We start from the raw sequence: 9230 nt of genomic DNA on the forward strand, positions 1-9230 counted from the left end.
GTCTCGTACTTTCTAGGTCACTGTCTGGGCCAAAGGCCTTTGATCAGGCCACCAGAAATATTTGAGATACCTCATGTACAACTTGAATACTTTCGCTTTGGCACCAGTACATTCTCCGGTTACTAGTTGATCTTACAACTTTGGATCGTGGACATTGGATCGCGATCTGATCGACTCAGGACCCTGTAACAGTGAGTGCTACAGTACGGCAGGCATCTATGGAACTTGAATGATGCCATCTTCATTGAATGAATGGTTCTTTCTGTTCGGTGATAAAACTATGTCCTCTAGGAAGAGAGGTCGTATACTCATTTGTGCATTGACAATGACGGGAAGCCTCAGGGACGTCGCATCGCGGGAGTGTTGATGGAGCCCCACTAAATCTTCCACACCCGAACGTCTCCCTTTTATTGTCTCTACCATCGTCTTTACCGCCAGGTCCTGGCCGTATCTCATTCCCCCCAGATTTCGTTGACAATGGCCCCCCAACTGTCTTTTACTCAATGCAGAAGTCCCGGTCGTGACCGCACCGCACGCCGAGAAAACAGCTTGCTCGGACACGCCCGGTGCTTTGTGCCCCCGCCTCCCAGGATGTGCCGCCGACGGCGACACACTTCCCGCTGTTAAGTTCCAAGAAAAGGGCTAGGTCATTGCGTCTCTTTCGATCCACTACCACAACTCATCTATTTCCTCTTCGTCGTTCCGTCTAGACGACCTTTACATGATTTCTAGACCAGGTCGTTTACGTCCCTTCAGTCCTTTACCACCTCCCTCTGGCATCTTAGGCTCCCGCTGCATCGATAGGAAAAATGTGACCAGAAAGGCCCTGCTCATCGGTTGCACCTACGATCTGGAACAATTCGCGTCAAGGAAGGACGACCAGATGAAAGGCACCCATGTAGACGTTGATAAATTTCGCGACCTTCTCATAGGTATGCTCCAGCCGGATCCAGAGGAGATCTGGTCTAACATTCCCTTTACAGGCACTATGTATTTCGATAAGGACGACATCGTTATCATGAAGGATGCTCTCGAGACTTCGCCCTACCTTTGGCCTACCAAGGCAAACATCGTACGTCCTTAAGGCTCTCCTCCCGAATATGGAACCGACCCATCCTTGCCTAGGAGAGAGAAATCCACCGTTTCGTTCAAGGTGCTTCCGCCGGTGACATCCATTTTATTTTCTGTCAGTCCTTCCTTTCGCTTCGTCGAACGCCGTGTTGAAATCTTCCAGACGGGGGCCATGGGTACCAGAAATTCAACGCCAACAGTACAGAAGCCGACAAGAAAGATGAACGTAGGCAAAGATTATCCGTTCACCGGCGTCCGGTTCACTGAACTAATATTTATTTCAGATGTCGTCCCTTGTGACGCTGTTGGTCCCAACGGCTTTATTGAAGGAGCGATGATCGTTGACGACGTCCTCAAGAATATCCTGGTCATGCCTCTGGCTGCTGTTGGCGCAAAACTGACTGTAAGTACCCACATCACCTACCACATCGGCATTTTACGTGAATCCGCATTTTACAGGCTGTGTTTGACTGCTGCCACAGCGGTACCGTTCTCGGTATGGCCCAATATGTCCAATTCCCATACCGCTTCCGACTCTATGTATAACATTTTTCCCAGATCTTTCCCACTACCGCTGCAATGATTGCACGTCATGGACAATGATTTGTATGCACTAGTTTTCGTATATGCATTATACTTCTAACCTCGGCCTCAGTCTGTCGTTTATACAGATTTAGTCCGTCATTTGTTCGCATAATCCGGACTCTACGTTTACGTCTGCGTAGTTGCCTCAGATGTCTCCGTAAATTTGAACCTCCTCCGCCCCCGTACAGTCGAAAGGTTCATAGCCGCCTCACATTTGGACCCGCCCATCGAGGACTGCAGGGGATTTTGCTTGATAAGTGATCGCAGAGGGCCGGGATACGTTGTAAGTCGTTCAATTAACATGCTCGATGTTGTGTCACCCGATGAACTTGTATTTCTCTCTAGGTGTGCATATCTGCATGCAGGGATGAGGAAATGGCATGGGGAGGCGCGAAGGGGGGCGCACTATCCAGAGTAAGCTTATTTCTCAGAGTATTCGTTTTAATTCTCATTGAACGACTCATTCTTAGGCCATAATGTCAGCACTGCGTGGGTAGCTTCTCCTTCCGCTTGCCTTCTTAATCTCAAAGTTTTACAGAAACTGATCCCGAACCAACACTGAAGGAGTTAAGTATCTCCATAAAGTTCGCTCTCCGTTCTGTCTCAGCTGCGGTTGCGGCTGATCCTTTCTTTCTTTTGTTTAGCGCCACTGTCCAAGTCAACTCGAGAAAAGTAACAGAGCGGAGGAAGAGGGAGCAGAACCCCTCAAAGGTAGTTCAACACCCTCAAGTGAGTCCGTCTCCTGCTCTAGTGCATTCTTCGACCCCTGCTCATCCATCATTTGATACCTTAGTTCTCTAGCCTTTGTCCGTTGGTAAGTCGAACATCGGCGGGTAGCCAGTGTAGTCTTTAACGTTCGTGTTTTGAACAAGGATATGAACCAGCGTTTCTTGCGCTGAATCATGATTAATTACATTATGGCGTGTAGAGCCATAGTTTCATATACCATTTTGTCGTGCTTTCGATTTGCTTCTTTGTTTTCCGTTCAACTTGTTTGATTTTACCACATGCATATCCTGTTCGCTCTTCTAGTACCTGATTTCTTGTACTCATATTGTCATCATGCTACTCTTTCCCATCGTTGCATTCTTCTCAGCATATGTTACCACAGAGTGTGTCCCTAGTATTTTCTTCGTGATTTCATAAGAGCATTGCCCAGTGTACCTCGCTGTTGATAGCCCTACCGAAGGGTGGAGAGAGCTTAATAGACCGCAAGCAGCGCTTACGAAGCTGAGCAGAGAAGAAGCGGCTTCAAGCCATTCTACGTCGGCCTCAGTAGTGAGTTGATCTTAATGCCTGGGGCCTGGCCTGATGCTTCAAGTCAATGTCAACACTTCATTCTGTCCGATAATAACGATGCAAGAAGTTAATCAGTCAAAGTACGGTGGTCAATATATCAATGCTGGAATGGTCATATACGAATAATTCGGACACTGAAAACTTACGAGCATTTCTGGACCGTGAGCTGAGTAGACTGGGGTAAGTGGGTCAACCAGTGCTACGAGCTTCGTCTAAGAATCATGGGGACCTTCAAAAATATCTTCCAACATCTCCGAAGAAACATCCGGTCCAAGCCATTCCAGTGCAGCATCAGTTAAACTGACCGAAGCGCAGCGTTTGTAATATCTTTCCAGCGGCAAAGACGGCGTCCTCACTGATAATAAATCAGTACAAATCCACTAAGAGTGCAACACATCGTACCTCTGCAATCTGCCTTCGGTACGGGCGACCTCCCAACAATCTTCGAACTTGTTTAAGAGCTGACAGATCTAGGTGCCCTGGAATACACAGAAGCTGAAATGCCTGGTATATAGGTTGTCATATTCTATCTCAATGCTGCAATTCCGACCACAGGTGATCTGCCAGGAGTTGGCCGTGATGGGATAGGGCGTAAAATGCAACTCCATAGGAGGTAGTTTGACTGAGAGGCACCTCCGATCCCCGACCCATCTGAGGGAGTGGGCTTGGAATTCTGAATAAGGACTAGTGACTTCGAACACAGTCAGTTCCATAGAGTTTCCAACCACGATCGATGTACTTCTGACGCCCCTCATCTTGGGCAGAGTCATCAGTACTAATGATGAGGCCTCGTCTTTGGGAGAACGTCGTTCTGGGGTAGAGGGAGTAAGCGTAGGTGGCTGTGATGACATTCATGACCGTGGCTGAAAAAAAACCTTGATCAGTACGGAATAGAAAACAAGAAACAAGGTTCACTTACTGCAGTGGTATGCCAAAATGATCTCCATGGGAGAATAGTACGCTGACATTAGCTGTATCTTCTGCCCATTGCGATAGAAGTCGTAGACTTGTACTATCCCACAAAATGCATAGAAGCCATCTTCAGAAACCTCCTTCAGTAAGCTCGTGGAATGGCATTATCTGTCTCTCTCGGGGACAAAAGTGATACCCAATTCTGAGCAAAAACTCGCCAACGTCTTTGCTATACCTGGCGGGGGAATAAATGTCAAGGTCCGAATTGGGATATGTCTTCCGTTCTAAGAATTGTAGGGCGGTGGATCCGGAAATGAGGGTGCCAGTCTCTGCCTGGATTAGGCGAAGCTCCAAGAGTTCCTGCTTGGAGAAGTACGAGACCATGAGTTGTATGAATTCGCTCCAGAAGTAGGATTCAACAATGGCCTTCTTCTTTCGGTCAATCCTTCCGAAACAGATGTCATCCAAGGGAGAGAGATACGATAAGATCGGGACGTATACTTCGACGGGACTAAAATATCAACGCGTAGACAGTGAGAATAGTCCGTCTGATTTGCATAAAATACATACAGGTCGCAGAAAACACGGCGATAATGCACATACGGCAAAGGCATAGCGTCTACCAGGCTTTCCTTTTACTAGTAAGGTACGCAAAATGAGAGATGAACAAATAAAACAGAAACAAGACACAAGCGTGGTAATGAGCCGGATTTATTCGAGCTGGTCGTTCGAGCACCGTGGGTACTTGGAACAAGTCTGAGGCGGAGTTTCAAATTATAGGGGTCCTCTCACGTGCCCAATGTCTAAGGCGTCGGGGGGGAGGTGTGGGTGCGACTTCTTGCTTACCGTCCACCACGACGGCTGCCTTTCATGCCTCCTAATTCGCTCAGTCTGAAGCAGAGACTCGCCGCACTATCGATAGGCCCGTCAACACCGTTGGCTCTTCATGCCGTCGACACGCCTTTACGATCCCCTAAACGGAAGAATTTCTTCAATGTTAATGCTCTCTGGAATAAACGGTCCGAGTCTACGCATGCCCAGGAGCAGCAAGCAAACGTCCAGGACGTGATGGCCAGGCTAATATTCCAAGCTGGAGTCGATTTCGAGTGAGTGTGCCGCTAAATTCTCGGATTTTCTATCTAATCGAGGCTTGTGCAGAACACGGCCAATGTTGGTTATTGCTACGCCCCATATCGTCATAATATCTCATTAATCTTCTTTAGGGTCGTGCTGAATGCTTCAGCCCTCCCGGATCCGCGAGAAGTTAACTACGACGTGCTTTTGTCGTGCGTGCTAAATAAATACCCCTGAGATTTTCCTTTTGCTAACGGTCCGTAGTCGAATACTGTCATATTTGAACCTCTACGGTGTGTATCGTTGCCGTCATATCTTTACTCTTCTAATGCCATCTCAGTTGAGGCCGACTATACCGTCGTATTCTTCGCAGCAGGTGGAAAGCACGCACCAGGATGGAACTGGGTCTGGAAGGCGTATCGCAGTCTGAGTCGCAAATACAGGAAGAACTTGAAGCTGCTCTTCATCGTGCATTCTTCCTTATTTTCAAAGAGTGCGTACATTGATTTTCCTAACTTCTGCTATCCGCGCTCACAGTTCTCTATAGTGCTGTACTCTCTCGCTGGAGCAATCGTCAGTCCCAAATTCTTTCGCAAGATTGTCTATGTCGACACACTCTCTGCGCTCGCGGCACAAATACCCATTACACAAATTGACATACCGCCCGCAATATATCAGGAAAACGCTAAACATGAAAAAAGAATAACTCTGCCCACTCCGGTTGCGTCAAGTATCTTTGGTGTACCCTTAGCAGACCTGATGGGGTACGAGGGCGAGAATGGGGGCATCCCAAGAGTCGTCAGAGATTGTATCCAGTTTCTGCGTGAGACGGGGATGGAGGCAGAAGGGCTATTCCGGCGGTCACCACCGTCAGTGCTTCTCCGAGCTTTGCAAGAAGCCTATGACCGAGGTAGGATCAGTCTTCTCGTGCTGCAGCGATCTCTAAACAGATACCAGGAAATGTCGTTTCTCTGGAAGCCTTTGGAGACCCCCATATCGCTGCTGTCCTACTGAAGAAATACCTTCGGGACCTTCCCGAACCAATATTCCCTGAACCCTTATACCTGACGATACGACGATGCCCTCCCCCATCTAGCGACCCTGCAGACATGGCCGCTGTATCTTTCGTTCGCGAGACCCTCCTACCCTCACTACCTCCATGCGTGTACATTCTTCTCAGCCATGTCCTCCGTGAGTGACCTTGTTGTTTGGCTGTGTTCTTCCCTTCTTATGGTCCACACAGATTTGATGCATGAGGTATCCCTTCGTTCCGCTTCGAACCTAATGGACGCCCACAACCTCGCTGTCGTGCTCACCCCCAACTTGGTCTCAGGTACGAACCCTCTCAAGGATGTGATGATGTGTACGGTCCCCGGCGGACCAGCAGTTTTGCAGTCCTCCGGCGAGTCCAATCCTGCTGTGCTGCCCGAGTCGAAGACGACGCTGGGAATGGTGATCAAATTGTGTATAGAGCGGTACTATGAGATCTTTGATGAAGTGAGGGACAGGACAGAGGCGTTACCCGTACGGCAGCCACAAGAAGACAGTCGTGGTTCGTCTGGGGCGAGTTCGCTGCTGTCAAGTTTCAAGGCACCTGTACATGTGCTGCAGAATGATGACGAGGAGGACAGTATTGACGATGGGATGCTGGTGATGCCAATAGGACCAGCTCACGGATACCATCCAAATCCGTCGATATCTGGACCACCGAGTGCGTGGAATGGAAGCACGTTCAAGCCGCGACATCGGAGTACGTTGTCTGGGGGCTCGGGGAAGGTGAAGTCGATGCAGGGTGGTGGTGGTGGTGGTGGCGGTGGCGGTGGATACGAGCCGGTGACGAGCAAGGCGAGGTCGACGATAAGCATCGAGAGTGGGAACGGGGCAGTGAGGCGCAAAGGGTCAATTTCTGTTGGGAGAGGAACAAATAGGAAGTCTTCTGGGGCTGGGGTGGAAGCGATTGGGATTACCGCAGAGGGGTTCTTTACTGCGCCTGTGACAGCACCGCCGGTGCCTTCTTTGAAGCCTAGGACGGACTCGTGATGACCTTTTTTTTGACGATATTTTGGATATTTTTAACCATCGTTATTTGCTTCGCATAGAACGTGCTAATCGCGTTATATTTACTGCGTCATATACTTTACAACATGTTAAATGCTCGTACCTACCTTCTTTCCCTCGGTAGATCTGGGTACCTTTCATTACGTTTCTCGTATTTTCGGATCAGCGCCCACTTTCACTACTGTCGTTCTTTCGCATGGACACATTGATACTAAAACTTTTCACCAGGTAATTCATGGACTTGCAGTGTAGAGCTTTTAATGAGATTTTTTGGAAGTAATGGTACGGACTGCCTAGGACCGGTACTTGAGCAAATGCTGAGGTCCCGGTGCTGTGGGTCCTTGTGTGCCAGGGCAACCGTCGACGACCAAATGTGGAAACGACTTCTTTGCATGTACCTTGATCATGTCGGACTACCGGGATATTATTTCTTCTCCTCCCGTCCTCCTTTTCTCTTCGCTTTCTATCGATAATTTATTCTTGTGCGGACGGCGGCGGCCATGCTACAGTTCAGAGCATCGGAGTAGCCAGGGTTCTATTCAGCCGCAGCGGGCTGGAAAGGTACATCCATTGTCATTGCCCTCCCCTCCTCCTATCATTCACGGAAGAGAAAATGGTCTCACCTACACAGGACGGAAACTCTATCAATGAACAGTTAACTCCCGTTACCTGAGCCCAGGCATAATGATCAATAGGCTTACTTCAAATTCTGCACACCAAAGTCAGATATAAGCTGCAGTTATAATTTTTTATGCTTAGTTCAAAATGCTACATTCATGTGGCATGCATCACTGCTTGCATTCGTCCTCTTTACCAGCAGAAAATATCTTGTAAATAGCTTGATAGCAGCCAAATGATGGAAGGGAAAAGATGGCAAGATTCTTCCATCAGCAGATGGTTGTGTTCTCAATGGAACCAACTTCTGGAGCCCAGCTCAAATTCAGTATCCATGATTAGGGCATGAGATTGATTGGGCTTAGTCTTGGTATAGTGAGAAGATGTTGAGCAGATCCTAATCATTATAGACCTTTGAGTTAGGACTCAGTAGGATCACCAGGCATTCAATGTGGAGAACCCTCTGTAAACTAGGGCACCTAACAGAGCTTGAACAAGTCTAAAGAATAGCACATATGATAATACTTTTGAAGTGGAGACATGTTGGATCATATACCAAGTCTCAAGCCACAGCATGGATGTTTGTCTGCTCTATCATTAACTGGAAGACATGACAGCATGTGAGAGAAGCTTACCAGTTGTTCTGAGCTGAGAGTAAACATATCCTCAAGTCAGATGTGCAGATCCTCAAGAAGATGCTTTAAGGTTGCAGCATTCTCATTATCTGCATGGCACCTTTGAAATAAACTTATTATTAAGATAACATTCTATAATTATGTCAAGATGTCAGCAGTAGATAGATCACCACTCATAATTGTAAACTTGAATCATTGAAGTAAAGACATACCACTGAGACCATGTTTCTTCAAGGACTCTGGTTCAAATGCAGTGGCAATTTCTTTATATTAAGAAAAATTGTTAAAAAGAGCTATAAACAAAAGTCAGCATAGAAAAGAGAAAGGAGGATAGACTTGTCTCATAAGAGAAAACTTTGTGAGACCACTGAGAAGGTGGTAACCAAGCAGTGCCCCAACTGGCCCTTTCTTCACTATATCTCTTGAAGAGAAGAGGCATCAGTGTGGAAACTTTTGAAACAAAGGCATCAGCAAAGAAAAATAGTTATCTTGAACTGAGCTCTATTTCAGAGGACCAAGAGTGACATCAGACTCTTCAACAACTTCAAGGAGGTCAACTTCAACCTCTTGAGCAGTTTAATAACAAATAAAAATCAGTAACAAAGAAATGAATGAAGAAAAATTACACTTACTGTGACTTTAATGAGAGCATTGAATTCTATAACACTCTATAATCTTCTTGGTGTCAATCTCACCAAGAACTGCTCATTAGTATCACATTCTTATAAGTTTTATCTTACTTTCATAATTTGAAAATTATTAGATTACTTTACTCTAGATAGAAAATTTTTGATTTTATTAAAACCATCATTAGCATTTATAAATCCAGCTAACCAGCTATTATTCTATAAGGGTGAATTATCAATAGATAAAATTTTAATATTCAAACAATGTTTTTTATTAAACCAATCAATTAATTTATATAATTAATCTATTTTAGAGGTTTTAAATTTACTATTAATAAGATTTAGAATTTTAAAA

The 9230-nt window shown here is 46.4% G+C and overlaps 3 protein-coding genes across 3 annotated transcripts; 2 read left to right on the forward strand and 1 right to left on the reverse strand.

The window, feature by feature from the left end:
* The first annotated feature begins 433 nt into the window (after positions 1 to 433).
* Positions 434 to 2801, forward strand: BT62DRAFT_932649 (peptidase C14). The gene is made up of 15 exons (XM_043186395.1): positions 434 to 646; positions 711 to 932; positions 984 to 1072; positions 1126 to 1186; positions 1235 to 1297; positions 1356 to 1474; positions 1531 to 1567; positions 1630 to 1677; positions 1727 to 1747; positions 1797 to 1939; positions 2002 to 2070; positions 2127 to 2145; positions 2195 to 2240; positions 2301 to 2385; positions 2450 to 2801. The coding sequence occupies exons 2-15, from the start codon at positions 722 to 724 to the stop codon at positions 2507 to 2509; spliced, it is 1071 nt and encodes a 356-aa protein (XP_043039045.1). The 5' UTR covers positions 434 to 646; positions 711 to 721; the 3' UTR covers positions 2510 to 2801.
* Positions 2802 to 3167: 366 nt separating this feature from the next.
* On the reverse strand, positions 3168 to 4481 carry BT62DRAFT_1006526 (uncharacterized protein; the record flags this gene model as incomplete). The annotated part of the gene is made up of 6 exons (XM_043177256.1): positions 3168 to 3310; positions 3506 to 3639; positions 3695 to 3818; positions 3875 to 3967; positions 4005 to 4378; positions 4438 to 4481. 6 exons carry the CDS (start codon positions 4479 to 4481, stop codon positions 3168 to 3170), a joined length of 912 nt encoding a protein of 303 aa, XP_043039046.1.
* A 189-nt stretch (positions 4482 to 4670) lies between these two features.
* On the forward strand, positions 4671 to 7279 carry BT62DRAFT_932652 (RhoGAP-domain-containing protein). Its single transcript, XM_043186396.1, has 8 exons — positions 4671 to 4973; positions 5026 to 5037; positions 5091 to 5153; positions 5206 to 5234; positions 5282 to 5434; positions 5489 to 5851; positions 5899 to 6132; positions 6185 to 7279. The coding sequence occupies exons 1-8, from the start codon at positions 4738 to 4740 to the stop codon at positions 6979 to 6981; spliced, it is 1887 nt and encodes a 628-aa protein (XP_043039047.1). The 5' UTR covers positions 4671 to 4737; the 3' UTR covers positions 6982 to 7279.
* Positions 7280 to 9230: the final 1951 nt, after the last annotated feature.

Source organism: Guyanagaster necrorhizus (assembly GCF_019112545.1).
Source record: "Guyanagaster necrorhizus MCA 3950 unplaced genomic scaffold BT62scaffold_14, whole genome shotgun sequence".
Lineage (NCBI taxonomy): Eukaryota > Fungi > Basidiomycota > Agaricomycetes > Agaricales > Physalacriaceae > Guyanagaster > Guyanagaster necrorhizus.